At 37.0% G+C, this 17,377-nt stretch overlaps 1 protein-coding gene across 1 annotated transcript; it reads right to left on the reverse strand.

Moving 5' to 3' along the window:
- Nucleotides 1-915: 915 nt before the first annotated feature.
- Nucleotides 916-1,854, reverse strand: LOC147624883 (uncharacterized). Its single transcript, XM_086818881.1, has 2 exons — nt 1,672-1,854; nt 916-1,588 (listed from the first exon to the last, which is right to left on the reverse strand). The coding sequence occupies exons 1-2, from the start codon at nt 1,834-1,836 to the stop codon at nt 995-997; spliced, it is 759 nt and encodes a 252-aa protein (XP_086675007.1). The 5' UTR covers nt 1,837-1,854; the 3' UTR covers nt 916-994.
- Between the last annotated feature and the right edge of the window lie 15,523 nt (nt 1,855-17,377).

Here is a 17,377-nt window from a genome sequence, read left to right on the forward strand (position 1 = left end):
TCTTGAGAAACAAGCTCTCTCTTGGTCTCTCCCACTTAAGCCCTCTCTCAAGACTCCAATTAGCAAACAATCTCGACGGTAAGTGCTCTTATTAGCCATGTCTTCGGTTTTATTTTAAAGCATTTTCTTGCTTTTGAGCATGCTTGTGCTCCTCTCCTTATTAGAGTCATGGCATAAGCATAGGCATGTTGTTGGGCAAACCCATAAGCATGGGCATGTTGTGATGGTATGTGTGTAGACCATGGATCATACACTAGGCGAGACACCCGCATATAGGCCCAATCTCTCCACTATGCCTACACCACAGGCAATGTCTCCAAGCCAGTTTTATCATTTCATCTCGCAAATGAGCCTCGAGCAAAAGGGCTATGGCATAAGCCTACTTTGGGGGAGGTGCTGGCACTTCTGTAGAGCCATCACAGCCCACCACAACACAGACCACGCCCTCGCACAATCCATGGCATGTTACACAAACCCTACCCAGAGCTCGCTCGACTACTTCCAATCGTAGAAGTAGTAGTACATTTCCATCGAAAAAAACGTCGAAATTACACCTACCTCCTTAATAGTGATTGAGCTTAAGTCTCTTGGTTGTTGGGGTTTGATGACACTGAAAACATGTAAAATAACATGTGAAATCCCCATAAAGAATTTCATAGTGATTGAGCTTAAGTCTCTTGGTTGTTGGGGTTTGATGACGCTGAAAACATGTAAAATAACATGTGAAATCACCATAAAGAATTTCATTTTCTTGTGGACGCACAAGAAATAAGCAAAAAAAGTGTACATACATAAAAAGGTTTCTTTGATTTAAAAGTAAAAGATCTATACATAAGAGGCAACTTTTATCATCCAAAAGCTTACAAAAAGGGTATATAGGGACAGAGGCCTACCATGGCAAGTCAATTATTTAGATACTCATCTCAAAGATCCAAAATTTTTATATGCTAGCCACCATAGCAAGCCAAGTTTTCATCTCAAAGATCAAAAGTTTTCATACGTTAGCATCGTCCTGGGTCTGATCATGGAACGACTTGCCAGCGCAGTGCACGAAGTCGGCGCTGTAGAGGGCGGAGAGCAGGAGGAGGGTGGAGAGGAACATGGGGACGCAGCCGAAGACCCAGAGGAGGACGGGGAAGGCCACGTAGAAGCTCCGGGAGCCCAGGGTATGTAGGAGGGCTCCATTTTCCAGCATATCAGCGAGGGAGTCGACGACGGACGTAGTAGTACTAGTGTCGATGATCAAGCAGCGCGCCATCTGGTCGAGGGGGACGTTCACCATGAAATTCAGCTGGTTGAGCAAGCGGATGGACTGCGTGTGGCACACAAATGACACCATGAAGCACGCCAGCACGACCATGCACTTGACGGTACTGCGCGACACGACGGACTTGAGGTGGCTGCCGTCGGCTGAGGCAACAGGGTCGTCATGATCTAAACCAGGCAGCTTGAAGCTGCTGCGAGTGGTTAAAGTGAAGAAGGCGGCCAGTGCGGCCGTTAGGAGCACAGCCGTGGTGGCCATGAGGGTGGACTCCATGATGCTGTTCCGAAGCGTCTGCACCACCAGGACGTTCTTCGTGTGGTTCTCCTGCATAAACACGAGCCACATATATATGCCGAGTGATACCAAAGCTCAAGAGCTTGTGCGGATATTTTGCACAGATTGCTTACCGTGACCATGTCGTAAACCCACAACCTTTTCGCTTTCTGGGTGATGCCGATCACCGTTTGCATGGGACATTTCCTCACTTTGTGGTACAGGAAGCCGTGGTAAACAAGCAAGAGAACAATGGCCGCAGGCGCCAGGATTGCGTCCAGAAGCCCGTTCATCATCATCGCCTCGTCGACGTTAGAATTCAAGTCTGTCAGCGCCACTTGTTGACGGGTGATTTGCGGCTATATATGTCCTACAAGCCCGCCGTAATGGCGTATGTCATTACAACTTCCTTCTCTACACGTAATTAATAAAGTATTCTTTGACCGAAACTTACCCCCACTAAAAAAAAAGAAGGTGACCAATTAGAAATATATTCCATCAAGGTTCTTTACATAACCTATATGTAAGCGGTACATTCTTTTCCAATATGGCCACAGCAAAAAGAATTTCCCAAAGAAATTTTATTTTTTTGGATAGCTTTCTCTAAAGAGAAGAATATCATTATTGTAGCCATTTGGCAATCAAGATATATATACACGAGCATAACTACATTAGCACATTTAGCATGTGAAACATGATATATATAAACGATCATAATTACATTAGCACATTTGGCATGTGAAAATTGTATTTCATGTAGAACGTATGAACTTCTATGTCTTCTTCAAAAACTTTTAGCTATAGATTGGAACAAGTTTCGGTTTGTTAATTTTTGGCTTCCAAAGTTGGCGATTATGCTGAGTTATCCTTTTCCTTTGCTCCACTTTTAGGGCAACTAAAGTAAAGATACATGGCTTATTCACTTTTTAGATTAGTGTCACCATCTAGACCATCTAGCCAACATAACCTGACAAAAGAACCATGACTTTTAGTATTTTACTCGTAATATATGAGAGCTTCTACTTTGTAAGCTAATGGGCCCATAGCACCTTACACAAAGCTCATTTAATTTAAAGCTTCACCCATATAACTACTTACTTGAACAATTGTAAAGCACATTGTTGGTACACCATCTACTTTGGTGTTGTATGCTTGAGACTACCAATCAACATAATCTTATACCTCTACATTTTTAAAAGAATCTTATTATTTACAAAATGTATAGCCTATCAATTTTATAGACGAATCTCATTATACCTCTACATTTAAAAAAAAATCTCATTATTTACAAAATGTATAGCCCATCAGTTTTATTGACGAGCCAAACTAGGCAAAAATAAAGAGTATGAACATTTTTTTCCTCCCCACACCTCTTGGTCGACAATACTATTTATAAAAGGTAACAAGATTTAACTCAATCAAGTTAGAAACATTAGTTTTTAAATAATTTTAAGTTGTTATTGTTAGTTTGTGTTTTTATTCTCATGAAAAACAAGCTCTAGCATCTTTTATTCTATTTGTTTGGAATTTTGGCTAAGATTTCAAAGAGCATTCAAGTAAGGGCTTTCCCTCTGTGCTCCTTGTTTTGATTATTTTGTATATTTTGATCAATATTTTTGATTAAGAGTCCTCTCATGTTTACTTTGTTGTTATGTTTCAAGTCAAAAAAGTTTGGCAACACTATTTTTGAAAGGTGAGATTATTCAGATTAATCAATTTAAGAACATGACTATTTAAGATTTTATTGTTAAGATTTTCTTGTATTAAGAAGCTTGGTTATTTTTCACTAATAAAAAACAAGTTTTTACATTCTTTTCTATCGTGCTACATGTACATTACTTTTTCAAATTTTTTAATTTTCTATGTGTTGATTGTTTTTTTAATGAGTTTTCTAGGTTCTCTTAGGTTTGGCAATGCACTGTAGGCATTAAATTACTAAACAAGCCCCAGGAGGAAAAGACCATCTTCTGCATCTCCTTTTCTTATCATGGTTATGGTTAATGTGTTTCACCCTTGGGTGCTTGGGAGTTTCTTGGGAGCATGCGTAAGGGTGGATGCATGGTAAGGGTGATCACTTTCGTTCACTCTCAAGGGAAGTATAACATTTACAAAAGAAGAAAAACTCATGGGTAGGGTATCTCAATTGAGATATGACAACACTTATAGCTTGACATGTGTCTTCGAGCCAACAATCCAATATCTTGATCAAGATTGCAATTGCAGGCCAATAGTCTCGGAAGGGCTCATGTATCTTAATCAAGGTCCATGTCAGTAAAACACATCATTGCCACTTGGATATCTAGATCGAGATACTTAGTCGATTGGGATCCGTGTCAATTCCACAAGGGATCTCAGACGACATATGCATAATTGCCCACTCGGATCCACATTCAACATGTACTATGATGCCATAGAATGCATCCATGCCCCTCATGATCTTGACTCTGAAAATATCTCGACGAGATACTTTATTACAATCTCAACCATCCATGTATCCATATCTTGAATGAGATATGGAAATGTGATCTTGATCATTGTTATATATTGATCGATCTACTACGATGCAATCTTAGCTATTTTATATATCTCGATCGAGATACATGGTAAGGATCTCAGTCATTAATGTATCTCAATCAAGATACATGGATGTAATCAGAGGTGTTCATGTATCTCGATCGAGATATTTTCAACAAATCTAAGGTGTTCATTTTATCGACCCTAAAACCACACGTAAATCTGGGTCGTTCAGTTTGCAATCCCTAAAAGTTATGCCACATGACCTTGAACAGGATTATAAAAGGCCTAAGTTTTTTTCCCCTCATTCTCTTGCATCTTTTTCACTTTTTCACTCTTCCTTTATGTTTTTTCTTAGATTGAAGTGCCATTAGTGGTGTTTTAGAGATTTATTAGTGCTAGATTAGTGTTTTCTTATAACACTAGTCAATGGACCTTCCACATTGGTCTACCTATTTGTGTTAGGCTTAGGGTAGGATGGAGTAGTTGATCTTGCATATTTGAGAGTTCCATAGGTCTTTCGACATGACAATGCCTTATTACCTTTATATCGAGAGCCTGTTATGGAGATTTTTTGATGACCTATCTTTTGAGATGCACCACCATTTCTCAGCAAGGCTTGATGTGCTCTATGCCTTGAGGATATGGATGCAATTGGCAGCTATGCTCTCGGATGTGGACCTTTTTTCCATTTGTCTTGCATCACTCAAGAGTTACTACATTTCTCTTGAGCATGAGTCGACTTGGTGACATACAAAGTTCTCATCATTGATGACCGCCACCCAACCTTCACTCTTGTTTATGGTAGGACTAACACGTCTTTGTATTTTACATCAGCCATTTACTTAAGAGTTGATGATGCCAAGAATAGAGTTCAAGAGCCTGAGGTGCCTTTAGAGATTGAGTGGAGTACACAAGAGTTTGATGTCTTGTAGGAGAGCAGGCTCACAGCACACGATCCTGTGGGTGGTGGTGGTGGTCCGAGGGCGCATCAGGCAATGGTGGTGGTAGCAGTGCTCCTTCATATGAGTAGCATTTCCTTATAGTAGAGGAGCTTACACACATAGAGTGGCAGGCACAGACCATAGCTGATTAAATATTTTGTGTTTATAGAAAAAGATGTCTTGCAGTAGCACGACATTGAGAGAAGGAGAGGCTGTATAAGTTTACTAGGCAGAGACCATAGCTGACTAAAGATTCTGTGTTTATAGACAAATATGTCTTGAAGTAGCATGACATTGAGAGAGCGACAGGCTGTATAAGCTTGTGGGAGTCATGAGCTCTCGAGTACACCACCACTAGTCCATACGAGTACACCACCACTAGTCCATGATCCTACCTTTGAGGCAGACCTACTTGCAGAGATTCGTGTGACGACCCCGATAACTAGCATAGCTCCTTGACATGCACATCATTCTCGATGTGTACATCGACCTCCAGTGAGAGACGATGATATTGATTGGGTGCTTGTTGATAGTGACTAAACTTAAACTAGCTGGGTTAGCTCACTTACATTATACTTAGATTTATTGATAGTAGTGACTAAACTTAAACTAGCTGTTGGGTTAGCTCACTTCATACTTTGATCTATTGAGATAATGGTTAAATCGAGACTAGTTAGGTTAGCTCACAAATGATGTACTTAGTTGATGTTTATGTTCTATTAGTTCATTGAGGATCGTTGCACTTGAGTTGATGTTCATGGTTTATGGATTTCCCATCTATATAGTACATGATTGATTGGATAATTAAGATAATAAACATATAGATAAAAAGGAATCTATTATCTACTTACAAATATTATATTAAAAAAATGTTTATAGATCTAAATATATATTAAAAATATTTTTAAACCTTTTCTTTGATAATATAACTATATTTTCTTCCAAAATGTGTTTTTTCAAATTTTATTCAAAGGTTTTTCCTACACATGATAATATTTCAAATCAAAATTTTAAAATAAAATAATATAAACTTTAAAAAAAATTACTATTTTTAATTTTAAAAATATAATCCTTAGAAATTAGATATTTTAAATTTTTTATATTAAAACCTATATATTTTATTCTTTAAAATTTCATATTTTTTCTCTTTCTATATATGATGATGTTATCTTCAAAAGATTAATATATATTAAAATAATTTTAAAAAGTAAAAAAATAAAATTTTAATATTAGAAAAATATTAATGGGAAAGAGGGGGAAGGTACCATGTGGCACACACTCACCTACTACTACGTGGCATCATTATGGCTAATATAACTATACTCCCCATGTCTATATGGGTTGACACGTGGAGGGATGATGCATGCATGACATTCCATGATGTGGCATGCCACATCGCCAAGTGTGAGGTGGCTTGCAAAGGTGATAAGATGATGTGTCATTAATGAGTGATGACTAGGATGATGAGGTGGAAAGTCAGCTAGGTTGACTATGTTGACAAGGCGAGATGGCATGGTGCTTATGTGGATCCTCTCCAAGCTTATGTGGACACAAAGCATAAGATTTGTGCCCGCCCAAGGCTCACGCATGGCATGATCTCTAGGCTTTGTAGATTACCAAGCCTATATTTCCAAACCTAACTAGGATTGGTTTCAAACTTGAAAAGGGGAGATTGGACACAATATTGGGATTTTTACTTGGGAGGAGTGAAAATAGACCTTCCCGTACTAAAACTAAGATAATTTTTTAAAAAATTCATGGTGATAAGTATAATAATCCCTAGAGTTTTTTAATCAAAATATTAAATATTTTATTATCTAGAATTAAATTATAATTGATTTACTAGGCCTTTAACATTCAAAATAAATTTCATAAATTACATCTACAAAAATCCAACTGTTAAATTTATACTTTTACCTTAGATCCACGTTCTAGTAATCTTTCCCAATCTAATGATCACTAGATCCATATAAATTGAGTATTTTAAGTAGTAGATGTGGTGGGAGGACAAAATAGTATATTTTTTATAATGCTTATACATTTTAAATAATATAGAAAATAGAAAAACACATAAAAAAATCAATAAATCAAATTAAGCTCTATGTCATGTGAATTTGCGATATGCAAAGTGGAAACACTATATGAGTAATGATGTAAAAGTTATATGCAATTTACTCTCCTTTAGTCTATGTATCCAAACTTAGGATGACAGGGCCTCCACACAAATTTTTACCCAAACTAAAGGGGATTTGTAATTATTGGATATTCCATCAGATTATTCTGCCGCCCAACTTTACATGTGATGCTTCATTAGAAGGCCTTGGGATGAAATTACTTGGCTAACTAGGAGAGATTGGCTATTGTTCATAAAAAACTACCTGTTTTTAGGCTAAACCTAAGGTCTCCCTAAGCAAAACTAGATAACCTCATCTTGCAACCACTCTTAAACATTAACTCATTCTCTTATGATAGTTTTATTATCATATGATATCTTACATTTATTAAAAAGGAGTTATGAAATTTTATTGAAACTATTGATGCTTTGTTTCATTAGCTTTGTTCTCAAATGATAGCTTGCATTGATTGATCTTTTCATAAAAGAGGATAGATCTAACAAAGTTTTATGAGAATGATTAAAATGTGTTTAATTTATAAATATTCTAAGAAGATCTAATCTCGCTTTCAATAAATAGAAGGGTTTATGATAAAGATGATTAAATTAAACCCATATGAGACTTTGATCTCATATGCATGGACCAGAGCTTGAGAATCGGGTAGCATGAATGATGCTCTTGAAAGGACAAACCTCTTTATTAGTTTATAAGCATGATAGATCTTAGGTTTCTTGGAAGCATAGTTTTGATGTAACTCTTGAAAATGGTAGGCCTTATGCTTTGGTAGAAGTATGGACCTCTTTTATATAGGCATGTAGATTTTATAATTTAGCTTGTAAAAGCATCGCTAGGACTTGTAACCGGTTGAATGTTGACAAATATCTTATATGTTAAAACATAATGGTATAAAAATGTAGATCTCTTTATGTGGTTCTTAAATTTATGGATGTAAATTGAAGCAAGAAAATGAGAGGCTAATCAAGCCTCTTATATTAGGATCCATGTAAGAAGAATTGCCTTCATAAAAGTAGTAAAGCTTGGTCTTGATAGTTGGTGTCTCATGTTATGGATTCATTAGAAGTATAATGATGGTTGTTACATTGCTCTTAGGGGTGCACTATGAAGAAATCCTATGTATCACATGCATTCAAGGAGTATTTAAAAAACCCCTTACACTTAACATACTTTTGTGAATAAAATGACCGATTTTTCTTCGAATTAACGGTTGTTTTTTTAAATTGGTTAAAAAATCCCTTTTGTAAATATAATCTTGTAACTTTTTTAAATTAATATACTCCTCCTGATGATGAACTCACCTGCTACACTCACATATTTTTAGGTGAAGCCCCTGGGTTACATTGGCTGATCTTATTTGCATACTTCAATGGAAGGATGGTTAGATCCTGTATGTTGGGACTAATACGAAAGAATTGGTGGTAGTGAATCTTCTAAAAGTTTATCTCAAAGTAGATTCTCCTTGCATATGCCATGCGTGGTTGATTTATGAATCTCATAAGGGAGTTCACATTAAAGTATAGTCCCATGGTTAAGTTACCTTGAACTCTTTTATGCTATAAATAAGAGTTAACCCTTTTTCAAAAGGACACCTTAATCAGAATGCAGTGAATCAAAGGGTTGAGCTCATGCATAGAGAAAGGTAAAAATGAAATGGGATTCTTAAGGCCCTTCATATTCATTTAAGGGTAAGAAGGTATGTAGTTTGAGTTACTTGTCTCATAGGCTTGATTCTTAAATTTTTATAGAAAATTGGTAATGAGACTCATAGGAAAACTCATTAAAACCAAGCATGGGATAAGCCTTCTAAGGGTCCTAGGCTTGTGATAACATATTTGCTTGTGTATAACTCATGATAATGACAAGTATTAATATTGGTTAATTATAAAAAGTAATAAACCTAATGGTTAATCATAAAAATTAATAACAAGTATTAATATCATAATTCATGGTTAATCATAAAAAGTAATCAACCTAATGATAGACCTCGCTCTAAGAGTAAAATCTTGAGTCCTCCATAATGAATTTAGTCTAGATTTGGTTTAAGGTTGTAATGTGAGTGACTTTTCTTGAGAATTTAGTTATATTTATTCAATAAAAGTTAGATTTAGAGATGAGAGTATATGAATATCTCTAAACAATTAAAAAATATAAAGAAAATAAAGTTGTGATAAAAATAACATCTTTATGATAGAGATCCCCAAAAAGTAGGTCAGATTTTGTATACGACCAAATTTAGCAAAACTGCATTGAGTTGTAGACTAGACCTAATCTCGTAATTTTAAGTACCAAGTCAATTATATTCTGGCAAAAAACTAGAGAGTTACAACAGTTCTAAGTTACAGGCCCGTAGTAGGTCAGATTTTGTATACGACCAAATTTAGCAAAACTGCATTGAGTTGTAGACTAGACCTAATCTCGTAATTTTAAGTACCAACTCAATTATATTCTGGCAAAAAACTAGAGAGTTACAACAGTTCTAAGTTACAGGCCCGTACTTGCTTTACAGGGAGCCAAGACAAGCTGCGCGACAGGTAAACATTTATAGGGAGTATCACTTTTTCTTATTGTTTTCCTTATATGTTTTAATTATTTCATGAGTGTGTGAGTGTGTGTGTGTGTAAGAGAGAGATTAAACATGGTTTGTAAAGAATTGTAGAATCCTTGGATGAAGCTCTCTTTTCTTTCCATGTCTCTTTTCTCCTCTAATGAGAAGATGTATCGATTATATTAACTTTTTTTATACCTTAATAAATCATCAAAATACTAATGTGTGAGACCGCGGGTCTCACAAATGGGGGGGTAGATTGGGCCCAATGCTTTTGTCTTGTGTTGATAAATATTTTTTCCTTTTAGGTTTTTCGTTCAATTCTTCTTCTAAGGTTGACGTATTAACTTGTAGTTGACTTATTTAAAGCAATTGAAAGCTTGTACTTGGAGGAAAGGTCCTGTAACAAAGTAACACAAGATAACCCAAATCGCCCCCCTTGCAAATGGATCAAGGGATAATCCCTACAAGATGGCTTATGGACCAAGTAAGATAACTCACATGTAATGGTAAACCAAGTGACCCAAAAACTCACTACAAGGATTATTTATCTTGTTTGTCAAATCTACTGAAATTCTAAGTCTAAGTATTTGATTTTACCTTGGTATAAAAAGGACTCGATTATGCCGTATAGTTATGGCATAATGATAAAGTTAAACTAAACCTTTTTTATGCCAAGCAATCTAAACTGGACTTGGATTTGTGAAGAAGCCTCAAAGTAAAGAATGACAAGGAATCTCCTATAACTTGACTTTCGGAATTTGCCTAAAAGGTCCAGGTTGGTCCTAAGATGAGATCGTGGTCAATTCTTTCTGAAAAGGTTTATTTGTTTTAAGAGAAATGTTGGTATATTCAAAGGAACCACCACAACCCATGGTGAAAACCCTAAGAATAAATAGTGTAACGAGATTTTTAGAATAAGTAAATAATTAGTTTCTATAGACTCTAATGTAGAGCCTGGAAGGATGGAATCCCACTAAAGTAAGATCTTGAAAAAGGAATGTGTAGACTTGTGAAAATTAGGGGCCCTTGAAATGTTTTTGAGTTAAGGAAAAAAGTTTGCTTAGTTGTTTGAGTTATTGTTTTTTACACTAATGGTTAAAAGAATTATCGTTAGTGAAAATTTTATGAATTGATAAAGTGGATATGGTGGCTACCTTGAGTGGCATTTGAGGTCACACCTCATGTCATAGGAATGTGCTGAGTGGTATTCATAGAGGTTGCCTACAGGATGCACCCTTATATAGAGTTACAATCTAACCCTTCCTTGGAATGATAGTATGGGTTATATTGGTATGGGACCCAAAGTAGTTTCCATGTTTAACTGTTTATTTGGGGTTGGAACTCCTTAGGTAGTCTCTTAAGTTCTTTTGGCATGGGACAAGGGGTGGTTTCCATGTATGACTATCTATATAGGCTTGGGACTCCTTGGGTAGTCAACCAAATGGTGTCCCTATATTTTTGCATGATTCCACAATAATTGGTGCCAGCTAGTGGGCTGGGAGAATACTCCTTAGTACACCTAGGCACAACCTATAATTGTAATTGAAAAACACTAGATCGATAGACCCAATGGTTGAGCGGAAGGCTAGATCCATGGGATTGGATGAGTAAGGATGAGCCTATTGAACTCGTCTAAGTAGTTAAGTGTAAGATTCCTCCCCAGCCTCTCAAGAGTAGATCCCTCAAACCATCAAGCCAAAGGAAAGCTCACAGAAATTCATGTAAGCTACGTATCTTTATTCTAAAGCAAAATCTAAGAAAGGCATTCAATTATGGGTGGGTGAGTACTTGCCTAGTTCTACCAATTCTAGTGGTTGGGCGGTGGCTAATCCATGGGTCAGATGCTCGAATCAATAGAGTTTTAATAATAAAATTGATTAATAGGAATACGTTTAGAACTCGAGTAGTTAAATAAAAGCCTGAAGACTTCTCTAATGAATAGATCAATGGCTGTGCCTGATTCAATTAGGAAAAAAGCATTGATTCCTTCAAGTTAAGTCTGTAATAGTTTCCCTTCTATTTGATTTAATCAGATGAAGGTTAGTTCAGTATCTTGACCTTGTTAGAAAAATTCGTTAAGAAAAAAAAAAGGTGGAATCGTCCCCGTTTTTCAAACATGGGAAATTTTCTCGGTTTCAATTTTCGGAATGACCACCAGCTTAGTCTCGTGCCCGGACATTCGAGGGGGCGAGGCCCCGAGTGAGAAACCCTGCCCCGCGAAAGAGGAAGCTACTTCCGCTGCTACCATCCGAGAATTTGGTGCACAGAGGGGGCAATGGGATCTCACAGTTGGTATCAGAGCGCTGTTGTAAATTTACGTAACAGTAACTAAAATTGCTTAAAATTTTAAAGTAAATTTGGAAAATAATGTTTTCACTTGTTAATATTATGTTGAATGAACTTCAAAAATTGAAAACTCATAAATTGAATTGGAAATTTATAGATGGATACCCCGAATCTATGTGGCATTCCTGAACTCTCCGAGAGTCAGGATATGATAGCCTTTGCATTCGAGCACCTCATCAACTCTGCTACAAGACCCGAGTAAGCAGAGTGAGACTCGCACGTCATTTTGAGAGTCTTTACTTTCCTGATCCTATTGAGCGACGTCGGTATATGTGGTTCTTTGGAGGACGATGTATTAATATCAGTAGTACCAATCAGCGTCAGAGGCTCAGGCAAAATATTTCCTTAGCCATGATTCTGATAAGGCTAGGGCTTGTTCTCCATGTACAACTCTTTGATCATTCACCCAGGAACTTTAGAATTTCATGCCGTGTTTTTAGGCTTCTTAGGCGCTTTATCCCTAGAAGTAGAATTATAGCACCTCTTTCTGTAATGAATCGTGTGTACCATGTTATGTCTCCTTCGCAGTTTCGCTTCTTTAAGCGTACGCGATTGACGCGGTGATTTTTGGAGCCGTGATGCTCTATGTATATATCTCAAACTTTTGATAATAAATGATGTTTTCCAAAAAAATTCCAAATTGCTTTCATGATTGTGAATATGGTTAATCTTGTTCAAGATGTATGATGAAATAACTATTTGTTTAAAGATAAAAACGTCTTATGGCTAATGCCTCTTCCAGTGAGAGAGTCAACATTAGCACATAGCCCCCCATATGTGGTCATACTCCTGATGTAGTGAGCAAGATTAAAAACAAAGTTACTCATCATACATGACCAATCGAGCTTACATTGTCAACACTCCCCCTCAAGCTAAACTTCATCTCATGCACGTCAAGTTTCTTCCCAAACTTTTAAAACTTCTCATAGTTTTTCCAACATATATCAAATTAATGCCACTTTATATAACTCTCTCTTTGATATAATGATAATGCACCTCTATATGCTTAGCTCTAGCACAAATAACTTGCTTACTAGAGCAAGCTGTATTCTACTCATATTGTCACAATATATAGTGACCACATAATGCATGGACGTATCCAAATCAGCAAGTAGCTTCCTCAACCAATCTACCTCACATGCAACCATATTAGCACCTCTATACTCTGCCTAGTGCTAGAAAGAGTGCTCAACTATGTATTTCTTCGTTGAACTCCATGAAACTGTTGCACCTCCCAAACTAAACAAATAGCCACCAACAGAGATTTTCTAAAATGCATTACCACCCCAATTTGCATTTATAAACCCATGGACATCAACCTGATTTTCCACCCTCATAGAACAAACATAAATGCATGCAAAAAACCCTTCACATATCTCATAATGCGTCTCACGACATCCAAGTGTAGTTTGCTGACTTGCAAGCCCCACTTCATACTTGAGGTTTAGTCTCATAATCATCATGTAAATCAAGATTGCCACCATATCTGTCTATATATGCTAGGCTCCTTAAGAAGCTCTCCCACATCAACTTTGAGCTTCACATTCCAAAGGAGTACAAATAGGTTTATAGTTTGTCATACCATACTTGGATATCATATTCAAGACATGTTGTTGTAACATTAACCATATACCACTCTCTATATTTACAGCTTCCCATCCCAAGAAAATATCTCAAAAATATTTAATTTTAAAATTTCCCATCAACTATTGTTTTACATGTACAATGCCATCACCATAGTCTATAGTCACAAGTAAATCATCCACATGAATCACAATGAGCTGTGAGTCCAAAATTTTGTCTTTCTCACATACAAAGAATGGTCCGCACTAGCAATTCTAAATCTAATAGAGACAAGGTAGAAACTAATGTTGTTTGTCTTTGCACATGGTGCCACTTTTAACCCAATAGAGACAAGTTAGTGACTAATTTTGTTTGTCATTACATGTGGTGCCTCCTTTAACCCACATAAAGCCTTTTAGCTTGCAAAACATAATCAACTAAGTGCTTCCAATGTGCATAACCTAGCGGCTTTATACCATATAAACTTCTTCTTACAATTTTACATTCAAGAACACATTCTTGACATCCATTTTGTGTAATGTCCATCCTCTAGATGCCCCTAAAGTAATCACACATCTCATTGACCATGTGTTCTCAAGAATGCATAGAACTCTATAACTTATTTGAGATGTACTCACAGCCTCCATCTAACCTTAGACATTTAATATATACTCCGTTTTTCCTTCTTAATAACAAGGGCCTTAGAATTTTAAAATTCCCAAATATTACACTCTGCACTCTTCTCCTTGCATGTTCACATATAAAAGACACATAATAATGATAGCCATTAATAGAAGTTGCTTGTGTAGGTCCCCATATATGTATATGTATAACATCAAAAGTTCTTATGCTTAGACTTCCTTGATGCTGCCTAGCTTGCTTACCAAACTAAGCTTGGCATACACCATGTGTACCGTTAACTCTAAACTTTGGCAATCTTTTGCTTGCATAGTATTCAACCTCTCATTCTTTACATGGCCAATCCTTTCACTATAAGGCATTACCAGATCAGAATCAAAGAGCAGGATATCCCAAAGATAGCATTCAATACTCACTATGGGCATTATGAGTTCACGGTCATGTCATTTGGATTGACTAATGCCCTGGTGACATTTAATCATCTTATGCAGGATATTCTCAAAGAATACTTGGATGATTTTGTTCTTGTTGTCTTTGATGATATCTTGGTATACTCAAAGAATGCTGCAAATCATGAAGATCATGTGTGAAAGTTCCTAGAAATCCTAAGAAAACACCAACGCTTTGCAAAAAAGAGCAAGTGTTCTTCCTCTGTTGACCAGGTGGAATACTTGGGATTCATAGTATCAAAGGATGGGATTTCTCCTGACCCCGCAAACATCCAAGTAGTCATAGAATGGTCAGAACCTAAGATAGTAAAGGAAGTTAAAGGATTCCTAGGACTAACCGAATGGTATAGGATCTTTATACCTAGGTATGCTCAGATAACATCCCCTTTAACTAACTTTCTCAACAAGAAGAGTACACTTTTTCAGTGGACTGCAATGTGTTAGAGTGCCTTTGATAAGCTGAAGACAGCCTTAGTAACCAAGCCTGTCCTTAAATTGCCAGATTTTACCAAACCCTTTGAGGTAGTTACTGATGCTTTCAATGGGTTTGTTGCCTTAGGCGGTGCTCTTATGCAAGAAGGTCATGCAGTGGCCTATGAAATTAAAAAACTCAGAACACATGAGAGAAATCATGCCGTCCATGACTTGGAGTTACTCCAGTAGTGTATGCTCTGAAGTTGTGGAGACATTATCTTTTGGGACAAAGGTTCACCTTGATGAGACAGATCATAAAAGTCTGAAGTGGATCTTCACCAAAAGGGATCTCAACATGCGTCAAAGGAGATGGATGCAGACCCTGCAGGAATTTGATTTTGAAAATAAGTATCGATCGGGGAAAGAAAATGTGGTGGCAGATGCGCACAGCAGAAAAGTCTCCTTGCTTTGCAAGTATAGTGGTGTCAAATCCATTGATTAGTGAGGCAAAGGAGAAAATCATGCAGGACAAATTCTTTACCCCTATTGCTACCCTTCTGATGCATGAAAACAAGACTCCTCATAGGAAATGAGTTGAGTTCTTAAGTACAAATTGGATGAAGGATGCATGTATTATAATAATTGGCTATGTATCTCCAATGATGAGGGAATAAAGGGAAGAATTCTAAGAGAAGCCCATGATACAGGGTTTATAAAAACCTATATGTCTATGAAGAAAAGCTTCTTCTAGCTAGGACTCAAAAAGGATGTACTTGATCATGTGCGGAAATGCTTAATGTGTCAGAGAGTCAAGGCAGAGAGAGTCAAGATGCCAGGGAGTCAAGATGTGTCAGAGATGCCAGGGAAACTACGGCCTCTAGACATTCCACAGATGAAGTTGGAATGTATCAGTATGGACTTTGTCACTAGATTACCTTCAGTGCAATCAGGTTACAACTCCATTTTTGTGGTAGTTGACAGGCTAACCAAAGTTGCCCATCTGATTTTTGTGGTAGTTGATAGGCTAACCAAAGTTGCCCATCTGATTCCAGTGAAAGAAACATACAATGCAGTGTGGATGTTACCAGAGCTTTCCTTAAAGAGACCTTGAGATTGCATGGCTTTCCCAGTAGGATAGTAAGTGACAGAGATCCCAAATTCACATCAAAATTCTAGACTACATTCTTCGTAGCAGTAGAAACTACCCTACCACTGGAATCAGTGGAACCAAACAAGTACTCACCCACCCATAATTGAAATGCCTTTTTTAACTTTAGCTTTAGAAAACAGATACGCATACACTCCTCTTTAAAACTTTAATATAAAAATAATAATCCATTGACAAAACAAATATGATCACAGATTTCATAACTCAAAATTTCCATTCAATCCCTTGTTTCACAAAAACAGTACCCCTTTGGACTCTCCATTGGGACCAGCTGATCATTTCATCAACATACCTATATATATCTTCCTCGACATACGTATGGGTGTCCTAAGCACCGCAAGCCCGTGCATCGTCTGGTGAGAACCCTCCAGGATCCTCCTTAGGTGTCCTGGTACTTCGCTCAGGGACCGCTTCGTCGGTCCTCGCCCATCGTACCAGAAGCACACCATTTTTCACCATACCCAGGCTGGTCAAGACGGGCAGTTTTTTATCGCGTGAACTGTCCCTTGAATACTCCCCGCCAGCTGTTACAACCGAACTTCCCTTAGTTAAACACATATGCCAAATGCTCCCTCCAGCATTCTAGCGTAAGACAGTCCTTTAAGAAAACAGGGTTTCTATGCAAGTTTACGGTTTTTATTTTGTTTGAATGCCATGAATAAATCTTACATCCGTATCCCAATACTTCTAGATCCAGGTCTGAACTCCAAACAAAATTCCTCGAATTCCGTTAACTTGATCCTTAGATCAAAACCAAAAGTCTTAACTTAGTTTCAGATTCGGGGGGGATTTGAGTACATTTTTCTTGAACTGGGCGCATCGTTATTGATTGAAACTGACGAAGGAATCAGGTCTTGGTCAATAGTCTGAATCAGAGTTTGGGTCTGGAAAGGTTCTTCCTAAACTATCTTTCTCGAAAGGTACTATTTCAATTTCCCTTTTTCTAAAATTTCGTGTCGAATATTTGCTTACAAATTTCTAAAACATGAATTTCCTATGAGGAATAAAATAATCATTTATCTCCATCTCCGACTTTGATAGTTTAATTGAATTTTCTCATTACCATCTTAGTGAATATGAAACGGTAGCATTTCTTCTCACAAATTACCTACTTATTCGTTTT

The sequence above is a fragment of the Cibotium barometz genome, chromosome 24, assembly GCF_041138505.1.
Source record: "Cibotium barometz isolate CiBa-2024 chromosome 24, ASM4113850v1, whole genome shotgun sequence".
In the NCBI taxonomy this organism is placed as follows: Eukaryota; Viridiplantae; Streptophyta; class Polypodiopsida; order Cyatheales; family Cibotiaceae; genus Cibotium; species Cibotium barometz.

Excerpts from the sequence above, each read along its gene's own strand:
- LOC147624883 (XM_086818881.1), bottom strand. The coding sequence starts at position 1,836 with ATGATGATGAACGGGCTTCTGGACGCAATCCTGGCGCCTGCGGCCATT. Across the intron at positions 1,589-1,671 it reads GGGTTTACGACATGGTCACG|GAGAACCACACGAAGAACGT; the intron begins GTAAGCAATCTG and ends GTGTTTATGCAG.